Here is a 27,177-nt window from a genome sequence, read left to right as displayed (position 1 = left end):
ATAACCCGCCAGAGTTCTGTTGGCAGGCCATCCCATTAAGGATGTCTGGAAGCAGCCCTTGTTTTAGGGAAACAGAATGATTGGTCAGCTCTGTGAGTCACTGATTACATATATTCATTTTAGCTAAATGCCAACAATCTATTTCGCTATTGCTCCTTCCCTCCAAAAGGTAGTCAACATTATCAGCTCTGACACTGTTAATCATCTATTTGATAGTGTGATCCTCATCTGCAACATTGTGGGTACAGCTGTTTCATGTGGGGATCTCTGGAGAAGGATACTTAGAATAAGCACTGAAGACCGCTGTACATTTTAAAAATAAAATTAAGGGGGAAAGGATTAAGGGAGAAATGTAGTCAATCTTTATTGAATCTGTAATAAGAATGAATATCTCTGAAGAATATTTTTGACATGTTTGTCTATGTCTGCAGGAGGCAATAGGCAGTGATGTTCTAGGGGACAGGAAAGATCAAACAAGCAGCAAACATTTACTAGGGTACTTAGGACTAATGGCAACTGCTTCAGTTACCTTGTTAGGGCTGCTCATACAATAGGTCCACAGCAATAAATCATTCAGCAATAAAATTGGAGTCTTGCTGGTATATTTGTGTTGAGAAAAGACATCAATGGTACACCCCCATGGCTATTTTCTTACAATATTGATAGCTTTTTGAAAAATCAACACACCACCACCACCACCACCACCACCACCACCACCACTATTTAAATCCCCTTAGCTGGAAACAAGGCCCAGCAGAGTTCTATGGCAGAAATGTAAGTTACAGTCCTGCAGTTCTTTAAGAGTCAGCTTTACCTCAAGAAAGTAATTTGAGTAGGTTCAGTTTGCTGAAGATTTCTTCAAAAGAACTTGCATCATAAAATTACCAGATGTACAGCATGGTGTTTAAAGGCCAGGAACATGACTGTATGCTGCATCTGTTGGGACTGGTAGCCCTAGCCAGTGATCCTCATACAGCTGGATATAGAGTCCTACAGTCCAGATATTTTTTCTCAAAGTAGAATTTACAGCTCTGCTTTTTCAGATGTTTGCAGATTTCCAGCAGCTGCTTCCACAGAAAGATGTTGTATAATCCACTGTGCACAGTTCATAAAGAAATCCGCTTCAGTTTGAACTCCACTTAGGGTATGATTCCCTTCTGGATACCACAACAACCTGCAAAAGACAGTGCAAAATATTTTTCATAATTTCTACTGGGCTATGGTAGAATGAATTTTTGCCACAGCATATCTGTGAATTTATTATTCCCCACCCCACCACTTTGAATGCAGACTGTTTCCCCTTCAATTCCACCCCTTCTTTGCAAATATCTTGGGCCAGTGACCAACTTCTCCTTTTTGAGGAAATTTCTCATAAATATTCCATTCTCAAAGCCATCAGTTCTCACTCTGAAAGTCAGGAAGGGATTGGACATGTTCATGAAGGATTGAGGGGGAAGGTTTTCAGAAATCAGAAAATTAGAGAAGTCAGGGCATCTGCTTACTCCTTACTGCCCTGAACTACATCTGTTGATGTGTAGATTGTTAATTTCAGTACTTCCTTCTCTTCCCCCCTTTGTCTTCTCTCCATCTTGCATCATGGATGCAGGACTTGTTCTGCAATCCATAACCATTCTTAGACTAGATAGGTAGATAAGAATCTTTCATATCAGAGTATGGAGTTCCTACAATAAAGAACTCTTATTTCCTTTCTAAATATAAGCTAATTGTGTTGTTTTCTCTCATACTCACACCAGCCAGCAAGCTCCAAACACCCATTATGTTCTTTCTGTGATTGTTATACTCTGCCCATATATATATGGAGATCTTTCATTCATAGTGTCGCCATAGGTTGGAGGCGACTTTACAGCATATGACACGCACACAGTTTTGAGTAGCTTGGGTCAGAACTTGGGGTTTTGATCCCCTAAATATTCTTTAAATCTTTCTTTCTTTGCTTTAAATTCTTTTTTGTAAAACCAGTATGTTGAATTGAGGAAGAACTAATTTTATCTTTTCAGCAATTGCTTTTAGTACCATAATTTATGCCTTCCTGAAGATTGTAACATGTTAAGGCAGTGTTTCCCAAACAGAGTTCTTTCATCAGGGGTTTCATGAGAAATTGGTCAAGCATTCAACATTTGTGCAAAAATAAAGAAGCCCATATATCACACTGAAAGTAAACCTTACATTGACTCTGGTGGTGAACTTTATTTTGATTTGTTATTTTGATATTTGAAAAAAAATTAGATAATACAAAAACACATGAAAAATGTTTCACTTTTTTCTTACAATGAAGAAAGAAAGAAGCAATCAAGCTCTTAGCAAATTGCATGCAGAACTATTAATTAGGAGCATACTTACAGCAACATACAGTACACAGTGTTATAGTCTATAGTCCCTATCCCTTTCCAATGAATCTCTCTGAACCATTTCTTTACAGCACCATCCTATTACCAGTGTAAAAAAGCACTCCTGAATAAATCAGTTTTGCACAGTAATCTGAAAGCCTGGAGAGCAGGAGTTTTCCTGACCTCTTTCTTTGGGCAGGCAATTTCATAAGGTGGAGGCCACTGTAGAGGATACATGTGTATGGGCAATTGTTGATTTTGCTGTGTGAAGCTTGGCACCTGCAGAAGGCCCTGTTTAGATGAGGACAGCTGCTGTGGCAGAGCACAGGGAGAGAGGTGCTTCCATAGATGTAAGGGACCAAGACCATGAAGGGCTTTATATATGAAAGCCAAAACCTTGAACTCAACTTAGCTCCTGATAATAACCAAGCTGCAACGTTCTACACCAACTGGAGTCTCTTTTTGCAGCTGTGTTAAATAGCTTCTCTAGCAGCAATGCTGGATCCAGCATAACATCTTAAATGAGTCTGCAAGAGTCAACTGAAGCCCAATGAAAGTGAGAGCACAATGTCCTTCAAGATCTCTGCCTTCCCAACCAGCAAAACTTCTGTTTTCTCTGAGTTCAATTTCAACTTCTTTGCTTTCAACAATTTGACCACAGCTGCCAGGCAATGGCTTAAGGCCTCGCCCTCTACTGGATCACCAGAGGATTTGGATAGTGAGATACAGAGCTGGGTTTCTTCTGCATATTGATGGCATCCCATTCCAAAACTACAAATGATTTCTCCTAAAGGCTTTACATAGAGGTTGAATAACATGGTGGATAAGACTTCAATCTGTGGTCACTGCGCAACAAGGGAGTAATATTTTCCCCTCCTCCTTCATCCAAACCAGTTACGTAGGCACCTACTAGAAATCTGTCTGCCTGTCTTTTCCCATATTTTTTATATAGGATACTGAAAACTGAACTGCATGCAAACAAACCTGCAGAAACTTTTGAAGGCCTCAGAATAGGACAAGGGGGTTGGCTCTGACAAATGATATATATTACAGTCAAGGTGGAAGTTTTTAAAAATAAAAGCACAGACTCAGCAGGCTCTTTAATCAAGCAAGGGGAGGCATAACATGACCCTTTTACTATATTCATCCCCTGGACAGGAAAAAGAAGTGGAAGAGCAGCAGGGGAAGGATGTTTCCCCTTGCTTAAGCTGTAGAATTATCTTTTCTCTTCTCTAGTTTCAGTTCATCTTGCTGCTGGTCCCTATTTCTTGTTTGTATGCTGAAAACTTAAGGAAGGGATATCCGCTTCCTTAAGTAAGGGACAATGTTAAATGTATTCCATGCTCAACTGCCGATTTAACAGAGAATCAGTCTGTCACACTAGAAGCTGGGAAACTCCAGGCTCGAATCTCCACTTTGCCAAGGAAGCTTGCTGGGTGACCTTGGGCCAGTCACACACACTCGGCCTAACCTACCTCGTGGTTGTTGTGAAAATGAAGTGGAGAAGAGAAGAAGGGTCTCCACTGGGGAGAAAGGTGGACTATAAATGAAGTAAATAACAGGGATGGCACCAGCAAAGGCAATGACGCTTCCTCTCAAAATGTAATGCTCAGCATCCATGAGGTTTTGGCCAAATGTGGGGGGAAAGGATGGGGGGAAATCAGAGCAGAATACTTCTTTGCAGTATACTCTGAGAGAAAGAATGGCTCAGCCTCTGAGGAGGGAGCTCTGCTCAAATAAAGCATTGCCTTTTGCATATCTGAGTCCGCAGAAAAGGTATACAAGACCCACCTCACAGGAATCCCTCTGGCTTGCAACACACGATAATACTCCACAGCTTGGTACGGAGATACTCTTCGGTCCTTGCCCCCCACACAGAGCAGCAAGGGTGTAAACACCTATGGAGAGGGAGTAACCAGTGAGTGTAGGAGCAACACACAGAAGCACTCTCGCCACCTAGGACCAAGTTTCCAAATTTGTCTATACTTTACATGAGAAAAAAATGCTACCCCAAGAAAAGTGGAATTCTGTACATAAAATTATTTAAATTGAACAAATTGTATATTTTCTTATTTTGTTCCTGCTATTCACGAGATAGGTAAAGAAACCATTGCAGGCAATGATGCTCCTCCCTATCCTCCCATCCCTTTCCTCTGTATGCTGCAGAAATCCTACTCAGCTCTCTCCTACTGGCTGCTGAGATTTCAGCAAGCGCTTTCACACATGTTCAATTCTGTTTACAGCGAAAAGGCAGAAGCTTGCTATTTTAAAACAAATGCTGAGATTCACAGGATACTGAGTTCTAATCCCTAGTCCCAAATTTTGTACTAAAGAAGTACTGGTGCTAAATGATGCAACGCACATGGCACAAAGAGGAAGTGCACAAAATCACCGCTCCAATGACAAGACACTTGCACTATAGCCCAGTTCAGTCATTACAATTCGGTGATCCAACCAGGGCTCATTTGGAGGGGGAACGCACTGGAACACTGTTCCAGTAGTTCCCCAAACAGTCAGGTGGCCTCGCCCACCTGACTTTAAAAAATTTTGGGCCCGTTTCGGCTTGGATCAGGGCCAAAACCATCCGGATTGGGTTGGTGCTGGGAGGGGGAAGGCTCCCCTACCCGGCACTGACCCAGTCTAGGCCATTTTGGCCCTAATTCCAGCCCAAAATAGCCATTTTCGGCCATTTTTGGCCCGTTTCAGCCAGGATCGGGGCCAAAACCATCAGGATTGGGTCAGTGCCAAGTGGGGGAAGCCTTCTCCACCCGGCACTGACCCTGTCCCAGCCATTTAGGCTACTGCCAGGTGGGGGAACACTCCCCCCTCTGGCAGCAGCCGAATCCTGGCCATTTCGGCTTGGTCAAGGGCATGGCATGTGCTAATGTGTTCCTGCAGCTTTTTTCCTACAAAATGACCCCTCGATCCAACCACGCACTATGTGCAATCCTCCCAGTACACACAGGGCCATTTTTAGTAAATAGGGCAATGCATTTATTTGCTAACTTTAGCAAGTGCAGTTGGAAACTTAGATTTCTGAGAATATGTATATACTGAAGCTGGAAAATACAGCATTGCTTTATTCACACACAATGGAAATCAAGTGAACAGGGACTTCTCTGACTCTTACCTTTGCAGCATGAATGATGGGGGAGTGGCGTAGCATCGTCACCAGATCTTCTTCAGAGGGAATTCTCTCAAAACAATATGGCAAACCTAGGGATGTGTAGCGCCTGTGGAAAGGTACAATTACGATAATGCCCTGATTTGTGACATCTGCCAAGGAGCCGAGGAGCACCCTCTCTATTGCTGGGAGAATGACTATTGTGGAGGTCAGAGAGAAAGAAGGATCATTGTAAAGTGAAAGATAAGGACTAAGAACACTTATTCATGAAATGAGAGAGGATGAGGACAGGTAACATGGTTGAGAGATGACTGTATGAAAGTGGATCAAAAAGAGACAGGAACTAGCCTGTCATAGGTGAGAGGAGGCTCTTGGGAAAGGTGAGAAAGAAAGACTAAAGCAAATACGTTTCTTACCAGTCAGGGATGTCGGAGGTCCCCAGCAGAGTGGCCATGTTGATGACAGGGCTTCTGACTGCACAGGCTTTGTACATCTTCGGGTATCGACCAAGTATGTGGCAACAGATGAAGCCTCCATGGGAGCCTCCCAGCAAGGCAATTCTATTTGGGTCCAAGGGCTCAGACTGCAGTGCCAACTCCACTGCCAACTGTGATGGCAGAACAGAGCAGAGTCAGGCATGTTCTCAGGTAATGATACAAACTCAGAGCAGGGGTGTTTGCTCTAGCTGGAGGTTCCTGTGAGGTAGCCAGTGATAGCCCACATACCATAACCCAACTCAGCATACTCAGTTTGATTTTGCTACCTGAGCCTGCTCTTGGCCAAGAGAATGAATCTATAACAACAACAACAACAACAACAACAACAGATTTATATATCGCTCTTCAGGACAACTTAACGCCCACTCAAAGTGGTTTACAGAGTGTGTCATTATTATCCCCACAACAATCACCCTGTGAGGTGGGTGGGACAAAGAGCTCCTAGAAGCTGTGATTGACCCCAGGTCACCCAGCTGGCTTCAAGTGAAGGAGTGAGGAATCAATTCACTTCTCCAGATTAGAGTTCTGCTGCTCTTAATTATCTACCTAATGATTTTTTGCAGTTCTTAAAACAGGTGCCCCAACCCCTCTGTCCAATCATACAACACAGATTAGCCGCTCACATACAGAACTCTCCTCCCACAGAGTTCTATTAACAATTGCCTGTACACACCTGGAATACAACTTCTTGATGGCTGCTGGATGCCCGCAGATGGTGCAGCGGAACCTAGGACTGGGTCATAGCATTTTGCTATCCCATGCATCTCCTCCCATGCTGCCCTGGATGGTTCTACGATAGGGTTGAGGCACAGCATGAAATTGGAGGGCGGCAGGGATGCAGTGAGGAGATGGTCCCAGCACAAGCAGGTCTATGCCAGATATGCCTTGCAACAGCCAGATCGGTGTGAACTGTTTTCCTTCCCCTCCCCAAAGTGAGAGGGCCTGCCTGGTGTTATAGAAAGGATAAACTGATATGCAGTGTGATATTTGTTAATTAGGTCTCCTGAAATAGAAATAACGAGCCTTGCACTTTTATTTTCACTTGGCCTTTCCTGCAGAGAACGAAAGAGAAAGAAAAGAGGCTGACCTGAGTGTCTTCCACATCTTGTACTCCCACACGAGAGATGAGAGAGTCAATGCTGGCCTGGCCAAAGCCCAGGGAGCCCCTGTAATTCACTGTTTAGAAAAAGGCAATGCAAGAGACTGAGGGGGGGGCGGGATGATCTCAGCAGTCTTCTACAACTTTTTCACTCCCAAGGATGGTTGATAGCAAATGGCTGCCCCTAGAATCTCTCTCCTTCCCATTTCCAATGATACACTAATAAATAAAATGGCATAATAAACCTGTAGCACTGGAAACAAATGTGGGAATAGAAAATGTTATATGCAGAGTCTAGGAGAGTCATTTTATTTCTTATATCATGACAACTCTGTATTGTTAATTATGTTATTTTATAAGATTTTATTATTATGTTATTAGTTTCCTTCTGTTTGTGTTCTTAGTCCCCATGACCTTTGGTCTCCACTGGTGAATAAATCTCTTCTTTCAAGCCTCTGGATAATGCTCTGAAATTCACAAAAGGAACACAAAAATGCATCTGATGTTCTTGGGGTACACGTGGAACAAACTGTACAATATAGCCCGGAAGAGAGTGCCAAATAGGAAAATGGCAAGGGGACAGGGCAAAGGAGATGGGGCTTCTTGAAAAGATAGTATTTTCACACCAGATGGCAGGAAGCGGAACACTTCACCCCCTCAGGCTTTAGTTTGAGATCCACTTAAGCACTATTTTCTCCCTCCCCCATGCACCTACACATGGAACATTCCACAAGGAGTGTCTACTAATCTAGTCTTTTCCATTTCCTTCTGCTAGTATAGACAAAGGCAATTTCAATTTTCTTTGGTCATGTTGCGTAGCTAACTAATAAAGGTATTTCTCAGGCAGAAAGGACTGATCAGATCAAGAAAAAGGCTAGTTTAACCCAGCATTGTGGAGATGATAACACCTTCCTGGATTACTAAAGTTCTGTCAGAAGATGGGAGCCCCCTCTGGACTCACATGATAATTAGACATGGGCACGGATCGAAATATGAATCAAATTTCATGATGAATCGGGCTGATTTGTGTTTTGCGAAACATGTTTTATGGGGGCCACGTTTTTTAACGAAATTCACAACTTTGGGGGCTGATTCATTCGATTTGTGAATGATTCATGATGCCAGACAGGCTGGCGTCGATCCATTGATTCCCTAGGCAACATAGGCCCGGAATGTCTGCAGACCTTTTGTTGCCATTGGAAACCCCAATCTTAGCCCACATAACCATGATAGGCAGCTCTCCCTGCTAACTGGAGAGCTTCCATTCTGCCCTATACAGCAAGGAGCAGGGGGGTTAATCCCCTAGGCAACTGAGGAGATGGGCCTTCTGTAGCCATGGGGACACCAATCTCATCCCTCCAAACCGTGTTAGGCAGGTCTGTTTGCCAACTAGAGATCACCTGTTCTGCTCTATGTGAACATTTTCTTATATAAGGCACAGCTCTCTGCCTCGTGCTTTTCAGTTCCAGTAGACAGAGGGATAGGGAGGACCTGTTGCTGGGATTTGGAGTGAGAGAGTGGAATTCGGAGCTTTTGGCTGGATTTACTGCTGCTTTAAAAGAGACTGAAAAGCCTCTTTCTTATTTTCAGCTCTTGGCCTTGCTGGGCAGGTCGTTGGGTGAGGGTGCCTTCTTTCCTCCACCTCACCCAACCACAGTCTCATGCCATTGCCTGGCTCTGGTGCCTACTTGACTGAGGCCTACCTTTTTTTCTTTAATTTTCTTTGCTTATATTCTTATTTAGAGCATTTGTTCTTGCTGGCTTGTTGGGGAGGGTGGGTGGAGGAGAGCCTGCTGAAGTCTCCCTGTAAGTTTGGCATCTCTGGGTATGAAGGGGGCCATTGAAGTACCCTGGGTTCTGACTAATCATGAAACTAACAAATTGTTTCATGAGCGACTTCCGGTTTGGGATTCATGGAGGTCTGAAGCAGCTCCATTTGCGGAGCAGACCGGACTGCCGTTTTAAGCGGCCGGCGGGGGAAATTTAGCCCGCGGCCGACTGCTCTCAGGCGGAGAGCAGGCAAAGAACGCTCAAGACCTCAGGGCGCGTTGATCTCGGGCGAGGGGGGGCTCTGCGCAACGGGCCCCCTCCCGACCCTTGAGGTCCCACCCTGCGACAGGTCGGCTAAGATCTCTGCGGCAGTTTCGGGGCCAATGCGGTTGGCATAAGACCTACGTACCCAAGCTTCAAAAGGGGAAAGAAGTGGAGAGGAGAAATTAAGATTGAAACAGCGATTACAACCCAAGGAAAGTGAATGAGAAGGTAAAGATCACTATCTTCTGATACGGGACAGATTGTAAAAAGTAAAGAAGAATTAAAGTAGATTTTCAAACTGCAACAGGCTAGTAAAAAGGAGGGGAAGACTCGGCAAGAGTTGCATAAGAAAAGAGACTAAGTTTAAGGAGTTATTAAAGAAATTGGACTATTGTTTTGAATACTTGCGGTTACGGAGCTGTGAGAAAAATTTACCATCGCGAGAGCTAATGTGGGAAGTCGGGAAACAGGAAGTACGTAATAGCAATAGAGTTGCTGGAGAGAAGCGGCCCTTGCCGAAGGGCAGGAAGAAGGGAATCGCCATCTTTGAAAGGGGAAGGGTCGCGGCTTCAGCGGAAGAGGAAGTAAGCCATTTTGGATTACAAAAATCATAGAAAACCCATAGAGAAAAGACGCCCGACATTTTGGACTTTTTAAAAGCCTTTTTTTTTTTGCAAGAAGACTGGGACATTTGAATTTAAAAAGACATTAAATTTTACGCCACGGAGTTAAGGAAGAGAGCGGACTCGTGGGAGCGAGCTAAAGCAAGCCCCACGATGTCGAAAAAAGAGTGGCAATCGGCAATAGAAAACCTGGATAAAAAACTTTTAGAAGTGATTAAAGAACTTAAGGACATGAAACTGGAGCTGATTAAAGAGGTTAAACAGACAGTGAAAACTGAGCTGTCAGAAGTGAAGAAAGGTATGGAAATAATACAAAACGAATTGCAAGGGACACAGCAGAGAGTCAAAGTAGTGGAAGGTGCAGTGGAGAACTTAGCTGACACGCAACAAACAGAGATGAGACTGATGAGGGGAAGAATGGCGGTTGCGGAAAGTAAACACATGGAGAAGCAGCTGAGATTTCGTGGCTTGCCGGAAGTGGAAGGAAAGACAGCGCAAGAACAGATGACTGAGGTGTTAGCTGAATACCTGGGAAAGGAGGAGGAGGAAGTTGTGGCTATCCTTGATGTGGTATATCGTGTAAATTCAAGAATCGCGACCCAGAGGAAATTACCAAGAGACATGATTGTGCAGTTCACGACTCGAAATATGAAAGAGAAGATTGTGACTAAACAGTTTCAAGATCCATTGGAGATTGATGGCAAGACGATTATCATCATGAAGGAACTACCCAGATCGGTGTTACTAGATCGGAAAAAATATAAAGCACTAATTCAGATTCTGAAGGACATGAAAATCAGGTATAGATGGGAATTACCAGAAGGTGTATCCTTTGAATTTGGAGGGGCCAAAAAGCGTATCAGATCTGAGCGAGAGATGGAGCGATTCTTAAGGGACAATGAAAAAGACTTACCAGCAACAAGACTATGAATATGGAAGGTAAAGTTTTATCTTGGAATGTAAATGGACTAAATTCACCAAACAAGAGAAAAAGTATTTTCCACTGGCTATTAAAACAAAAATGTGATATTGTATGTTTGCAAGAGACCCATATCAGAAAACAAGATGTAAAATATTTGAAACTGAAAAAATTGGGTAATGATTTTGCAGCAGCCTCTAATAAGAAAAAAAGAGGAGTGGTGTTGTATATAAAAGAGGAGCTGCAGCCAAAATTTGTAATGAAAGATGTGGAAGCCAGATTTATAGCAGTGGAATGTATATGGAATCTAAAGAGAGTGCTGGTAGTTGGAGTTTATGCACCTAACGGAGCAAAAGAAAGCTTCTTTGAGGATTTGAGGAGGCAACTAGATGAACTTTCATATGACCAGATAATTCTTGCTGGAGACTTCAATGGAGTGACAAATTTGGAATTAGACAAAAAATTATCAACGGCACAAAAGAAAAGAGGACTGTTACCAAAGCTCTTTTTTGAATTGATACAACAGGAGACTTTAGAAGATGTATGGAGAAGACAAAACCCCAAAAGTAGACAATTTACGTTCTTTTCTGCAAGGCATTCTACACTATCGAGAATTGACATGATCTGGGCCTCAAAAGACTTAGCGTTATGGACTAAGGAGGTGGAAATAATGCCGATGGTAGGCTCAGATCATAATCCAATCATGTGGAAATTGGGGAGAAGGAGAAAAAGGAAAGGATGGAGAATAAATGAGGATTTGTTACAAGAGGGAGAGAACTTGGAAATGTTGAGAAGAGAGACAAAATTCTTCATACAATATAACATGAATAAAGAAGTACCAACCAACAAGGTTTGGGATACCTACAAGGCGGTAATTAGGGGCATACTAATGGACTTAAATGGTAGAGCCAGGAAAAAGAAAGAAGAGAAGAGACAGGAGATTGTGGAAAAAATAAAAGTCAAAGAAACATAGTTAAAGAAGAGACCAGGGAAAAAGAAAATTTATCAGGACATTAAAATACTTCAAGAACAGCTGACAGCAATGAATAACAAAGAATTGGAGTGGAATCTTAAAAGACTGAATCAAAAAGCGTTTGAAGGTGAAAATAAACCTGGGAAATACCTGACATGGCAACTGAAAAAAAGAAAGGAAAAGAAAACTATAAATAAAATATGTGAAGATAATAAAACATATTTGGAACAGACAGCCATTAGTAGAGCCTTCTACAAATTTTATGCTAAATTGTACAACAAGAAAGAGGTGAATAAAGAATTAATAGCGACATACTTGGATAAAATGAAACTCCCAGTAATTTCGGAAGCTTGGAGAGATAGATTGAATAATGAAGTAACGGATGAGGAAATAAGAAAGGCAATACAGTCAACAAATTTGGGAAAGGCGCCAGGGCCAGATGGACTTACAGCTAAATTCTATAAGGTAATGGCCAATGAACTGGCACCATTCCTAAAAGAGGTGATCAATGGAGTTTTAAAGGATCAACGGACTCCAGATACTTGGAACGAAGCTAACATATCATTGATCCCTAAAGAGGGTCAAGATCTGACTAATGTGAAAAACTACCGACCTATATCGTTACTTAATAATGACTATAAAATTTTTGCGAAGATACTGGCGGAGAGAGTGAAGGGATGGCTTTCGGAAGTTATTGAGGAGGAACAAGCAGGCTTTTTGCCAGATAGACAAATTAGAGACAATTTAAGGACAGTGATTAACGCTATTGAATACTACGACAAGCGTTGTGATAAAGAGGTTGGTTTCTTCTTTGTTGATGCTGAAAAAGCGTTTGACAATTTATTTATTTATTTATTTATTCAATTTATACACCGCCCATCCCAGGGGCTCTGGGCGGTGAACAGTTAAAATTGATAAAAAACAAAAACTAAAATCAATATACAAATAATAAAACAAATTAACAAGGTGCAGTGGTGGGGAGAACCTTCCCCACCCCAAAGGTGGGAGGCCGACATGGCACCGCCCCCTTCAATCACCAAACGCCTGGCGGAACAGCTCTGTCTTACAGGCCCGGCGGAACGATAATATGTCCCGCTGGGCCCGGGTTTCCATTGACAGAGCGTTCCACCAGGCTGGGGCCAGGACTGAAAAACCCCTGGCCCTGGTTGAAGCCAGGCGGGCTTCCTTAGGGCCGGGGACCACAAGTAAATATTTATTCGCTGATCGGAGCGATCTCCGGGGAATGTACAGGGAGAGGCGGTCCCGAAGATATGCCGGTCCCAACCCACTCAGGGCTTTAAAGGTAAGAACCAACACTTTGAACCTGATTCGGAATTCAACTGGAAGCCAGTGCAGCTGGCGCAGGACAGGTGTGATGTGTGACTGGTAAGGTATACCAGTCAGGACCCGTGCCGCCGCATTCTGGACCAGTTGTAGTTTCCGGATCAGGCCCAGGGGTAGCCCAGCGTAGAGTGACTGGGACTTTATGTTTGCCACTATGGAAAAGCTACAAATGGGAGAAAGATTCATAAGAGCAATTAAGGAAATTTACAGAGACCAGAATGCAGCAATTGTAGTGAATGACGAGACGACTAAGAAACTGACTATAAGCAAAGGAACAAGACAAGGTTGCCCGTTGTCTCCGCTGTTATTCATTTTGGTATTGGAGATCCTGATGATACAAATACGACAAGACGAAGAAATTCGGGGAATAAAAATAAAGGACTTTTCTTACAAGGTCAGAGCATTTGCGGACGATATAATGTTAATTGTAGAGGACCCAATGGAGAATATGCCAAAAGTGATAGACAAGATCAAGGAGTTTGGAGATTTAGCAGGTTTTTATATTAATAAAAAGAAGTCAAAGATATTATGTAAAAATATGACTAAGCAAAAACAACAATTGCTAATGGAAATAACAGATTGCGAAGTAACAAGTAAGGTGAAATATTTGGGAATTGAACTGACGGCTAAGAATATAGATCTATTCAAAAATAACTATGAAAAATTATGGACTCAGATAGAGCGAGATCTGATTAAATGGAATAGATTGAATTTGTCATGGTTGGGAAGGATTGCAGCAGTTAAGATGAATGTGTTACCAAGAGTAATGTTTTTGCTACAGACAATACCAATTATTCGGGACTCTAAGCAGTTTGAAAAATGGCAGAGGAAAATATCAGATTTTGTCTGGGCAGGCAAGAAGCCTCGAGTGAAAATGAAAGTTTTACAAGATGCAAAAGAAAGAGGCGGAATGCAACTGCCCAATCTAAGACTTTACTACGACGCAATCTGCCTAGTGTGGTTGAAAGATTGGATGATGCTGAAGAATAAGAAATTATTGGCCCTAGAGGGATACAAAAAAATATTTGGATGGCATGCATATCTATGGTATGACAAAGTAAAAGCGAATTCGATGTTCTTACATCATTATATACAGAGAAGCCTATATGCAACCTGGAAGAAGTACAGAGACTATTTACAAGAAGGAACCCCCCTGTGGGTGGTTCCATATGAGGTAATAGATCCGAGAGCTGTCGATACTGAGCAACAGTGTTTAACTTACAAGGAGATAACCCGAATAGAATCTTCTAAACTTAAAATAAAGACAGAGGACGAGTTATCACCAAATTATGATTGGTTTCAGTACAGACAGATCAGAGATCTCTACAATTCGGACTCTGCAAAGGGAGGCATAAGAACAGAGAATTCGGAACTAGAGCAGACACTTTTAAAAGATGACAAGAAGGAAATTTCTAAGGTATACCAAGTACTGTTGAAATGGTATACTGAAGATGAAACAGTTAAAGTACAAATGGTGAAGTGGGCCATAAATTTTAATAAAGAAATAACAATGGAGGCATGGGAATACTTGTGGAAGACTACAATGAAGACTACGACGTGTACTAATATCAAAGAGAACATTTACAAAATGATTTATCGTTGGTACATGACACCAAAGAAGATTGCGCTAGGGAATTTGAACACCTCTAACAAATGCTGGAAATGTAAAAAACATGAGGGTTCCCTGTATCATATGTGGTGGACGTGTGAGGTAGCTAGGCAGTACTGGGGGGAAATAATAAGAGTAATAAGTGAGATTTTACAATTTCAAATTAATAAGAACCCAGAACTCCTGCTACTGAACTTGGGAATGGAGGGCATTCCAGCTCAACATAGGACATTGTTATTTTACATGACAGCAGCAGCTAGACTTTTGTATGCGCAAAAATGGAAAGTACAAGAAGTGCCAACTATCGAAGACTGGATTTACAAATTGCTGTATATGGCAGAAATGGACAAAATGACAAGAAAATTGAGAAACCTTGACCCAGGACAGTTCAACACAGACTGGGAGAAGCTGAAACAATATTTGGTGAAGAAATGGGAGGTGGGAGGAGAACTGTGGCAGTTTGAGAACTATTGAAATACAATAAAATGCAGAGGGGGGTGACTTTACCGGGGGGGGCGAAGAGGTAAATGAAAATTTCTAAGCAGTTATGTCATTAGATTATTATATGTAGAATAAGATATAGAATATTGATAGAAAATAATTAACCATAAGGATTAATCATAAGGACTGACTAATTAACATTATTTTTGGTAAAATTTGTATAATGTACCAAACTGAATAAGTTTATCTGAAGATATATATGAGTCAAATTGATTGATATTATATGATGATAGTTATATAGATTTATAATTGAAGGGGGACAAAAATAGTAATGTAATTAAATATAACTAAAGCAGAAAGAAGAAGATAAGTAGAATGAGTAACACATAGAGCATAAGTTAAATTGGTTGATTTATATGAATGTATGGTTTATATGGTTTATGATCTATAGAAATATTTGAAATTATGAAAAATGGGATAAATTGTTTATCCAACAGGGAAAAAGGGACTCAAAGTTAGGGTACAGAGTATCAAAAATAGTTAAAGAATTATTGCTTAGAATAAAGGGAGAATATATACTTGTTAGATAGAGGAATATAAAAGGAGTAAGGGAAAAGGGACAAAGGGTTGGAAAACTGTTGGAAGTCAACAAAAAGGGGGGGAAAGGGAGGGGGTTAGAAATTGGGAAATGGGAGAATTGATTGTAATGTGAAAATAATTGATCCTAACCCAATAAAAAAATTTTCAAAAAAACAACAACAAATTGTTTCATGAAACGGGACAATTTCGTGACAGTTCGTGATTCATGGAAAGTGACAAAACGCAAAACGCTTGTTTCGTTTTTTTCCCATTTCGTGCCCATCTCTAATGATAATCCCCTTGTACCAAAGATCCCTCTTTCCAGTGTTCAAATTCTAAGGGGAGGCATATGGGGGCTACCACCTTACTTTTTGTGACATCTCCCTTAGCTACTATTTTCAGAAGGATACCAGAGAGGGGATATGATTCGACCATAATTCTTTAATGATTGAATTAAGTCTCTTCATCCTTAATTCGAGCACTGCCCCTTCTCCCATCCATTACAATGGGAATGGAGACCTTGCAAGGCTAAGACACAAAGAGTCAGACTCAGTTGCAGAGCGTATGCACTGATGATCTGGATATACCCTCAGAGGGGTTGTACGCAGTCAGCCCGGCCTCTGCCAGTTGTACAGCAGTTTTCATATAGCTGCGTGTAATATTAAAAGTGTACAAGCCTCTGGAGTTTAAAATGGCTATGGTTTAGCCAGTCAGAGAGCCCCTGCTGTTGCTATGTCCCACCTGGGAGAACCAGGCATGCAAGGAATGCTGCTCTGGAATGTGGAGCGACCGTGGCTTGATTGGATTTACTGCCATCGCCAGCCCTGCTGGTGCCCAGAACAATAAAGGACTCGCAGCGTCACCCCCACTTAGCACATTCCTCTCCTTCCCTCTGTGATGAGATCTCCTGTCCGTGATTGAGGAGATAATCAAATGACATTCGTACGTATAGACAGTCGTTCCTGGCACAATGTATCCCCTCCCTAAAAACACTTAACCTAGCTCCAGTGTACTTCATCAGAAAAACCATCCTTTTTGTGCAGTGCTAGAACTTGTTTTGCATCTGCATTTACACACCCTGGCAGCTGCCAATCAAAGTACTCAAACCTTTTGTCCAACCCAGGAACACCACTGGAGTCTTTGTCCTAACTGCTAGGAGGACTCTCCTCCACTTCAGGGCACATTTTACCCATTCAAATTGTACTAGCTTCCAGGATGCTGCTCCCTTAGGGTTTCTTCCCTAAACCTATCTTCCTTTGAACACGTTTCTGGATCCACAAGTAATGTTCCCTTGAGGTTTGCTCTAAGCCTCTTGCCTTGCCGAGGACATTGGCCGTTTGAAGCTCTCTCTCTCTCCCTACCACAGACTGGACTCCCTTCTCCAGGATAGGTAGATATACTTGCTCCCTCGCTCTATTCCCAAATCTCTGGATATATTTCCTAGGACTCTGTGTGTGTGTGTGATTATCTTCCCCCAGTAATTGGTGTGTATGCGCATGAAGTTCTTGTGTTTAATAAAAGTTATTGTTTAATATTAAGCACCAGACTTGCTTGTTTGATTGTAGGAAGGGACCTGGCATACAAAGGAGATAGATTCCAGTTACCGCCTCTCGTATAGCTGTCTTCCTTGCTAGCTAATTCCCCCATAAATCATATTTATGCAAGGAGACCATTTCTGGTAACAGGGTGGGAAAGGAGATACAGGGCTCCTTTGTACTCACCCATGAGCACTGCAAAACCCAGCTGGCAGAGACAGGCCATGGTTGGATGCCAACAGGCCTCAAAGACTGCATGTGGGCCACCTGAAATGAGAATAGCAGGTGTACAGAGAAGGGCTTCTGGAAAAGAGCTCTGAGAAGCCCAAGCAACACAGTTCTGTCAAGCATCTCCCTCCCCATCAGGAGCTGAGATCTGTAAATGTTACAGTGGCTCACAGTGCAGATTAAAAAACATTTTCAGACACAAAACCATTCTGGATTCCCTGCCACCTAAAGAAAAATGGTAATGGATTTATAACCATCTTTGACAGAAAAGATGCTGGAGGGGTCTAGTAGAAAGAGGTTTATTCAGACTACATGAGAGGTGTCACTCACCATGTGGAGAAACAATAAGCGGGAAGTCCTTTTGTCCTTGTGGGCTTCCTTGTGGTCTCAGCAACAGGGCTTCAAATGCCTGGTCTGCTGCGAGGGAGGCCACAGATTAGTTGCAGTTCACCAACATCCAGTTGACTGGGGAAGTCAACAGGCACACCATGCTTCATTCCTCCCCATGTACTTAGGGTTCCCAAAACTAGAGGAAGTGAGACTTTCTCCTATGTCATACAGAGGCAAACTAAGACTTTTAATGGAAGATCAAAATCCTGCCCTTTCCCCTCCAGTAAAAGAATATAATTCAATTACTGAAAATTTGCTATCCTTTAACAGCACCTCAAAATCTCTGCTTTGACAGTTAACGCATGGCACCTGATGACAGGGCCAGCCCAGATATTATGCTTACGGAAATTGGATCGAGCTACAAACTAACTACAAGCAGTCTCAGAGGCTCTCTAGAAGTGTGAAATGAAGCATCAGAAGTTTCCCCATCTTTACTCAGCCCTAAATGATGATACAAGATGATACCAGCCTCTCAGTGCAATGTCAAGTCCTTCTCATTTGTCATCTGTAACTGAAAGCTCATACTGAGGTTCTGTTCCTGGAATCTAAGCTCAACGAGTTCTTAGTGTGACATCCCAGAGTCCCCATTTGAGTAATCTCTCTGATGTCTGCATCCAGAATAAGGTCTACCATTTCTCTCAACTATTTCTGTGCCAGCATCAGACCTTAACCCATAGAGAATTAATAAAAGGTGGAATTTCCCTATGCTTTATCCATCCTCATCAGTCAGGCAATGCCCAATTTGTACTACTACCGAAAGCTGTTTTGGTTCAACTAATTGCAAAATCCTCAATAAATTCCAGTCAACCTAGTGAGTGGATTATAGGCTGGCTGGAGTCTCCACGCTCCTGCTCCTTACTGTATGCAATGCCCTCCTCAGTCACAGGTGGCTGCACCGTGAGGATTTTCCATTCCAAATCTGGTAGTACAGAGGTTTCCACCACACTCATCCACTGCAGTTCCAGCTCTCTCCCTGCAGGGGGAAGCACACCCACCTTCTACAAAGCAGATACAATATTCTGTTACAGGAAGTGACAGGCAATGTTGAACTCAGAGCCAAGCTAGAAATGATGAATTACACTTGAATGGCAAGTGAACAGACTCACATGTATTCCTTTCTATTCACTTGCACTCCACTTGCACTCTACACAATCGCGTGGAGAGCAAGTGAACAGGGAGGAATACATGTGAGTCTGTTCACCTGCCATTCAAGTGTAATTCGTCACTTCTAGCTTGGCCCTCAGACCTCTTAACATGATTAAGCAGCCTGTCTTGGAGGACAAGGCATGAGTTGACAGAAGTATTTCTGTGGAAGAACCTGGTGTTTGAACTGAGATTTCTTAAGGCACCACCTAAGTGACATTTTTGACATCCTGTCTTCATGTATAAAGAAAGCTAATTAACGATAATAAGAGAATGCCCACTATATTTTTTTGGCCAGCATTTTCCTAGATGATCTATCTATAGAGGACAAACACATGAACATTTCAGAAAAGAGAAGGGCAACAATGAGAGGGCATCACCACCCCTTGTTGACCATACTCAGAAAGATTCACAAAGGGAGATGGTGGGCTGCTCTGCTGGGCTTGCAGATGCTCCTTCTTACCAAGCTTGGAGGGCAACTTGGTGATGAGCAGCTGACCACCAACAGATCCTGTTGAATTCCCAGCAGAGTCCAGCTACCCTCTGGTGAGCCTCGGATGGAACAAGGAGAACAAAGATTCAGTGAGTGCAATTCAGCCTTTGTGAAACAGTCTAACACATGTCAAAGTCCACAATATTTACATTTGCTGGGGGGGGGCTTAGCTGAGTATGGGGGACTTTCTTATGTTTGCTTCTTTAAAGGAATAGGATGCTCTAGTCCAGAAGAAGGGCAACAAATAACTTTCTAATGGAATAAAGATTTAAAAAGCAAAAGCTTGCAAAAGTAAACTGCGCTCTTCCACACAAATGCTAGATGAGATGCCCCATACTGGACTAACAGAGTAATGCAGGGCCCAGCCTCCGATAGTCAGCCATTTGTATTTAAGAGGAAGCCTCTTTTGAATGGAGCAAGTGTGGGAGGGGCCAGCAGTGTTACAGACCAGCTTCCCTGAGAGCTGAGGCAAGGGCTCTAAGCTCCTCGTCCCCATGTGGAATAGCAAACACCAGCTTAGTCAGAGGTCTCCTTTTGCAAACCTCATTTGCTCACTCCCATTTGTTTGTGTCTTGGCTGGCACATGGGAACAAGCTGCAGATGTCAAATCCCCAAAGGGCTGAATGATGGCTGTCTAAACTTCAAATGCTGATCACACAGGGAAAAGTGTGCTCAAGAGCCATTTGCCTGCATCTTGAGTGTGTCTCAGCTAGCTTTGCCAACCTCCAGGTGAGGCCTGGAGATCTCCCAAAATTACAACTCATCTCCAGACTAGAGAGATCAGTTCCCCTGGAGAAAATGGCTGCGTTGGAGGGTGGGCTCTATGGCATTATAATTTGCTGAGATCCTTGTCTCCCCCCCCCCCCAAACTCTGCTCTCTCCAAAATTCAAGGAATTTCCCAACCTAGAATTGGCAAGCCCAGTCTCAGCTCTACACAGGAGAAAGTGGCTGGATACAGAAGAGGACACCCTCAGAACTGGGGGCTGGATTAGACACTCCTGTGCTGCTATCTGCCTGTTTCTTCTCACTAAAAACCAAACAGAAGAGCGCTCACCATTCCTACAGGAAATATTTACTATTACTTGCATGACCACATTTCACACTGCAGCCACTATAGCATGGATGTCCTTATCTGTGTTTACCCAGGCAGAAATTGTGGCATATCCATACACTACTAGGAAAATGCAATATCCGCACAGCAGAAGCATAATGTTAACAGAAAACTGGGCTGTATACAGTAAATGGGCTGCAGCTGTGATTTTATTTTTTGAAAGCTGCCACAAGATTCTTCTTCATTTTTCCAGAAATGATGAGCATCTAAGATGGATACAATGATTTAAAAGCGAAGAGACGTGAGAATCTGCAACTGGGATTTTATTGTACTAAAGTAGATGATCAGCAAAGGCCAAAACTAATAGACTTGCCCCATTTGAGTGGCGGAAAAGTACCCAGCTCACTTCTTGAAAGGCTTGCTGACCTTCACAGCCCAATAAAATATAATTCAAAGTAAAGGCAAGGCCAGCCAATTCTGGAAAAATTTGGATTTCTTGTACCAGTTGTTTGCAGAGTAAATTGCAGAGCTTTAGCATTAAGCTTCCAGTTTCACTACACTGGCCTAGGAGTGTAGCACAGGCTCATCTGCAGAATGTTGCAAGCCCAATGGAAGTAAAGGAACCAGAGTATGGACACATGGCTAGATAGCGTATGAAATGTCTCCTATATCAGCCTTTCCCAACAGACAGAGTTCTATGAAATGGGCGAAAGCACTAGATATGGGACTCCTCCTGACTACTACATCTGTTCCTAGGAATGGAGTTCCACAGCAACAATCTAGTTCCTGCAGCCTACAGCCTAAAGATGGGATTGTACCTGCTGTAATACACTTCACACTTCCCAGTCTGGTATCCACCACCAACAGTTCCTGAAACAGAATGTAGAACCATTTTGGGCAAACTGCTGCTGGGCTACAAGAACACATCCAATAATTACATTTGGTCACCACTTGTCCCCCTCTCATGATCTCTGGAGAGGGAAAGCATACCTGGAGCTAATTAGATTGTAAGACAAGCTCCCATCCTTCCAGCCCCGCTCCCCTCCACAACTTAAGACAGATGGCAATCTTCTTTCAGGACTCTTTGCTTCTTCTTCCTCTAAGCCCTTTCATGTTCAATAAATCTGGCTCAACACTGTCAACTGTAAATAAGGTTTAGCATTCTGAAAGCCCATATGATACAGCTGCTAGAGTGTGTTATTATTAGAACCAAGGAAATCCAGATGCAAATCTTTGTGCACCAATGAAGTTCAGTCTCTCAGCCTTACCTACTATGGATTGCCATGCAGTCCAAATGCTGCTCTGAATTTCCTGGGAGAAGTAGAAAGCCCATGTGGTGCAACAGTTGGAGCAGTGGAATAGGATTAGGGAGACCCAGGTTTGAATTCCCAAACTGCTATGGTGCTCATATGGGTGACCTTTGGTCAGTCATACTCTCTCAACCTCACCTACTTCACAGGTTTGTGGTGGGGATGAAATGGAGGAAGAAGTTAATGATGTATGCTGCCCTAAACTCCTTGGACAAAAGATGGGATAAAAATGTTGTTTCTAAAAAGTGTGTTTGGGGAGGGTGTGTGTGTGTAGAGATATCATGTAATCCACTTTTTCTAAGGTTAATGGTTTTGCATCCACACCACATAGAGCTAGATGTTTTGCTCTTTGCTTTGGATTTCCTTCAAGATATTACTTCCCAACATCCCTACATCCATATGTTGGCCCACTTCCTCAATGTCCCAGAACTCCCCTGAAGCCTGAACATACCTTCCTGCTCTTCTGAGGAGTACTCAGCAGGACTCTGCGGTTGTCTGTTGCCCAGCAGAGCTGGGGCAGCGCCCCTGAATAAATCCCCCAAAAACCTTAAAAGGAGAAGACAAGCCCAGTGAAGAGCTTTTATACAGAAAAAAGAAACATACACGGACAAAGCCAGACGCTTCGAGAGGAACTCTGTAGACAGGGATCAAGCAGCTGAAGCTAGCATGTGGAAATACGGCTGACAGGCATATTTCTCACTCATAAGGCTCACCGTTTTCAAGTGAAAAAAGGAAACACTGGGGCTTTTTTGTGTTTAAGGAAGTAAGAGCTATGTGATAGAAAGAAGCAGCAGGAGGCGTGCGCTCGAACTGAGTAGAATAGCAGGGTGATCCGAAAAAGCCAGCTGGAGATGGCATTTTCAGCAGCTGAAACTGGGACTTACCAGCTGTGGCAGTCCTGACCACATCCACTACTGTGGATGTGAGCTTTGTTTGCCAGTTGAGCTAGGCAGGAGAGAAGATCAATCAGAGATTTTATTTGGAGACACAGGGAATAGCTAGATCCCAAGGTTCAGGTTTCTCTGTTCCTTTTGAGTAACTAATTCCCAACTATTTACCACACAACCCCCATCAAGGAATTCTGAATTCCTGGAAAAGATTATGCATTTGCAGCGAGAATAACATCCATTTCATATGGATGTCAGAAGGGAGTTCTGACTCAAAAGCTTACACTCTGAAAATCTTGTTGGTCTCTAAGATGCCATTGGCTCCAGTCCTGCTGTGCTACTGCAGACCAACACGGATACCCATCGAAACTATCCATTTCATGTGTGTGCCATTTTTATATTTTGCATCTCATTTCAAGGTCATGTCAAACTTGGCTGTCCTGCTATAGGCATGCTTTTTGCTGCAAAGGTCTTGTTTCACAGGCCCCCAGCTGTATGTCCCCGCCAACTGTCCTCCTCATTGTGGTCTCTCACACTCACCAACTGCAGCTTCAGGCACTGGCGATGAGGCCCAAATACTGGCCCCTCTAAGTAGAGCAGGTGGGTTCCCTCAGGGCTCAGTCGTGGAGAAGAGACAGCCTGGCAATCTGAGGACAGCAGCTCTGCAACCATAATCATTATGCAGCATCAAGGAGAAGGCAGAGGGGGATTTATGAGCGCAGAACTCACGACACAGCTTTGTCCTCTCCAAAATTGCTCCCAAACTCCCAGATGGTAAAATTACCACCACATGAATGGTAAACATCTGAATCCATCTTCTAAGAAGTCCCCATAGCCATATTTCTAGGGCTTCTTCTGAGAACACATTTCCTTTCTCACAGTTTGAAAATACAAAGCATAAGGAGCAATGACATGACTGAAGGAAGTTACACAGTGTCTTTGCAATATCAGATAGATTTAGACCATTTGAACCGGCAGAGAGACACATTAGAAAGCCACATGTTCCCAGGCATTTCCTGGCTACCTCCCAAAATGCAAAGAGGAAAAAATTAATATCAGAAAGTCCTGAATGCCACAGGCTGAAGAACTTCTCTCAGAATGGGGCTCCTATGTCTTTTACAATTACATGGAAGGGGGAATCTGGAAGGCACAGCTTCTTCTTCCTCTACAGTACTAAGCCAAGAAAAGTTGTACTTTCCAAAATTCTCCCCTTTGAAGGACAGCCTCTGAAATGACTTACCACAGCTGCTTCCAGAGACTTCCAAGAGAAACAGGGCTGACCTATGGCAAGAAGAGGGAAATGGTGAGGACTGACACATTTCCCGCAACCCCAATTTCACTCTGCATCAGCACTAGGATGATTTAGATATATTACCACTAAGGGACTAAATATCCACATTTGCACTTAACAGATGGTGAAGCTTAGAATCTGGAGCTCCACTGCCACGCTTCTCTTCACATTCTGTTTCAGGGAAGCCCTTCATGTTAATTATTGGTATCATTTTTCATAGACTAAGCTACCTGATGGTGCCTGTGGATTCTCCTTCCTTGGTGCTTTCTCAAGGAAAGAGTGAGCTAATTCAACTTTAGGCATCTTCCTGAAAGCAGTGAATGGGCGACTCATCAAGTCCCTCTCAAACCTGCGATTCTCATTTCCACTGATGCCAGCATGGTGTAGTGGTAAGACTAGGATCTGAGAGCCTGAGGTTTGAGTCCCTGCTCTGCCTTGGAACCTTGCTGGGTTGCCTTCACAGGTTTATCGTGAGGATAAAATTGAGGAGAGGAGAACAATGTAAGCTGTATTAGGGGATAAAGGTGGAAGATAAATGAAGCAAAAAAATACATAAATACATTTCAGAGGCTATCATTGACATCATTGACTTTGTTCTGGCTTGGACTGTACTCTGGTGAACTGCTGGTGTTTACATTTTCAAAGCAAAAGACTCCATTTTTTGCTTCTTCTCCCCAGAAGCTTTTGGTGCTATCTGAAGTCTAACTTGTTTGTATCTATTGCCATACAATTAAGTCTACAACACATTCTTGGCTCCATTTTTTAAAAAGAGAGCACTTGAATTAATATCCAAGTTTTGCAAATTCAAAAAGCCCAACTCCCATTGTTTTTAAATTTGTAAACTGGGTGTGGTCACATCTGTGAAGACCATTCTTCCCCCTTTCTTTTCTAGCAATTGAGAGTGGCAAGAACAATTTTTTTGTTGCACTGTATTTTCTGCACAGAAGTTGTGTCCAGAATTGCTCAGCCCTACCAACACCCCACTCTGCCATACACTGGTCTTCATTTTAAGAATGTTACAAATTACAGACAAACTTTGGGCTTTTCCATTATGCCCTAAACAGTGTTTTCTCTCTGCACTTCCCCCCTCTTTTACACTTAAGCTGATGAAACCTGATAAAACCTTGCATGTACTATTTTATGACATTTTGGTTGGTCCTAATAAAAAGATATTACATCAATGTTGTTTTTGGATTCCCTCCACCTATGTCTTTGAAGTTCAGGATGTAGGGTTTTTCTTCTTATCATATTTGGGAGCTGAATGAAAATGTCTATAACCCTCTGAATTGCCCCGAGGCAGTAGCTGGTCCCGGCACAGCTAATCAGAGAGCAGGATCTAGCGTATACACCTCCACAGTTGTAGGCCAATGAGACCTCACTGCTATGCTAATATGGTGTAATGGTTAGAATGTCGGATTAACTCTAGGAGACCTGGGTTCAAAGCCCTGCTCTGTGATGGAAGCTTGCAGCTTGACCTTGGGCCAGGCTCACACTCCCAGCCTAACCTACAGGTTGTTGTGAGGAAAAAATGGAGGGGAGACATGTACAATGTAAGCAGGTTTGGGTCCCCATTGGGGAGAAAGGTGGGGTATAAATGAAGTAAAAAAATACCTTCTGTTGGAGCAAGCTCTCAATCCCAGCCTGAAGGGCTCATGCCACCAGCCAACAAACACAATACCATTGTCATCAGGGAACCACAGGGCCTGGCCAGGGAAGCAAAGCCATAGTATGAGCCAGTAGCACCTCGGAGTATCATCTAATCTACCCTTACGCCCTGGGTAATGTTACTGAAGCTGATCAAATGCTTCAGCAATGGCCTGACCCAGCCTAGAGTCTTCTATTAGGACCTACTCCTATGCAGGATGGCTAGACTAGGAAACAGCACTAGGAAACAGCACATACTACTTCCATGACAAAACTGATGTGGGGACAGGTAGAATTAATGAGAAATGATGTTTTCTCCAGAAGGATCCTGCTAGACTCCAGCCTCTGGAGCTTGAGTTCAGTTTGCTGTGATGTGGATGGGCCTTAGAGCCAGCTCCACTGGCTCCACAAGAAAGCCCCCAGCAGTGATTGGTTTCCTGTAAGAGTTGAGAGATACGTATGGCTTAACTGAACTTGGATTCTCTCATTTGGGTGAGAGCTCTGCACACCCACAGTACTTGTCCAACTCTGAATCCCAAATGCCACAGAGAGGCATTCTTGACCTTGCCAAAGATGTAAGAAAAATAGAAGGGTGTGCAATGCTCAGAGTCCACAGCAGACTCTGGGACAAAGAGCCCCAAGGCAAGTTTCCTTCATACTTTTCTCACAAAGCAAACATAACAATTTCACACTCAGCAAAAATTGGGTCAGAGCCTCCCCTCTTCCTTGCTGTGTTTAAATCCTGCCTCTCCTCTGCCTGTGATCTCTGATAGGGGCTGCAGTTTCCCCATTGGCTTTCAAGGCTGCAGTGCACTAACCTGCCCAGGAGAGATGTGTTCTGGTATGCCGCCTGAGACTGAAATTTCACTGGTTTCAAGATCCAGCACACACAAGACAGGGGCACTGCAATCACTCAGCATCTCTCCCCAATTGTCATAGTACACAAATTGCTCCCCCTAGGGAAAAAAACAGGGGCAGATATATCACGGTGAGTTCTTCCCTGAAGGCATGTCGTTCTCTCTGAGATAAACACAGAGTCCTGAGTGGTACCTGCAGGCAGGCTTTTCCCACTCATCAGGGCTTGCTGCAGACATTGTGCTTGTAGACAGGGCCTTATCCACCAGGTCCTATTACCTTCTTCCATAAACTTGCCTCCAAAATTCCAAAACTGTTATATGAGACAATGGTGGAGTTATGTATGCAGAAGGCCCCTGGCATCTCTAGCTAAAAGGATCAGGTAGGAGGAGATGTGACAGACCGCTGCCTGAAACCCTGCAGAGCTACAGTGAGAATAGTTAATACTGACCATGATAGACTAATGGTCTGACACAGTATTAGGCAGCATCTTATGTTCATATGTTGTTAGCACTGAATTGGTGGGGGTGGGAGGTGTTGTCAAGACACAGCTGACTTATAGCAACCCCTGCTGGGGTTTTCAAGGCAAGAGATGTTCAGAGGTGGCCTAACTCCGCATAGCAACCCTGGTCTTCCTTGGAGGTCTCCCATCCAACTAACCAAGACCAGCCCTTCCTAGCTTCCCAATTACCTACACGCAATCCTTCTCAGGCTTGATTATAAGAACAGCCTTGCTACATCAGTCAAATGGCCTTTTTT

At 43.1% G+C, this 27,177-nt stretch overlaps 1 protein-coding gene across 5 annotated transcripts in view; it reads right to left on the bottom strand.

Annotated features, from left to right (window-relative positions):
- Positions 1-353: 353 nt before the first annotated feature.
- Positions 354-27,177, bottom strand: part of LOC129327419 (acylamino-acid-releasing enzyme-like) — a 45,082-nt gene continuing 18,258 nt past the window's right edge. Inside the window, exons 7-22 of one of the 5 annotated variants that reach the window (XM_054976052.1) lie at positions 26,382-26,519; positions 25,531-25,622; positions 23,869-23,909; positions 23,169-23,290; positions 22,626-22,686; positions 22,193-22,287; positions 21,250-21,301; positions 19,350-19,438; positions 18,603-18,741; positions 17,684-17,770; positions 17,312-17,392; positions 7,057-7,145; positions 5,889-6,079; positions 5,479-5,581; positions 4,140-4,246; positions 354-1,174 (exon numbers count right to left, since the gene is read on the bottom strand). In XM_054976052.1, coding sequence (XP_054832027.1) covers positions 1,024-1,174; positions 4,140-4,246; positions 5,479-5,581; positions 5,889-6,079; positions 7,057-7,145; positions 17,312-17,392; positions 17,684-17,770; positions 18,603-18,741; positions 19,350-19,438; positions 21,250-21,301; positions 22,193-22,287; positions 22,626-22,686; positions 23,169-23,290; positions 23,869-23,909; positions 25,531-25,622; positions 26,382-26,519 — 1,638 coding nt within the window. In that variant the 3' untranslated portion in view covers positions 354-1,023. Of the gene's footprint in view, positions 1,175-4,139; positions 4,247-5,478; positions 5,582-5,888; positions 6,916-7,056; positions 7,146-17,311; positions 17,393-17,683; positions 17,771-18,602; positions 18,742-19,349; positions 19,439-21,249; positions 21,302-22,192; positions 22,288-22,625; positions 22,687-23,168; positions 23,291-23,868; positions 23,910-25,530; positions 25,623-26,381; positions 26,520-27,177 lie in introns of those variants that run through there. The other 4 variants (XM_054976053.1, XM_054976054.1, XR_008596820.1 and 1 more) reach the window with 4 other exon arrangements.

The sequence above is a fragment of the Eublepharis macularius genome, chromosome 4 (genome assembly GCF_028583425.1).
Source record: "Eublepharis macularius isolate TG4126 chromosome 4, MPM_Emac_v1.0, whole genome shotgun sequence".
NCBI classification, from domain to species: domain Eukaryota; kingdom Metazoa; phylum Chordata; class Lepidosauria; order Squamata; family Eublepharidae; genus Eublepharis; species Eublepharis macularius.
This window is presented reverse-complemented; position numbering and strand designations above follow the sequence as displayed.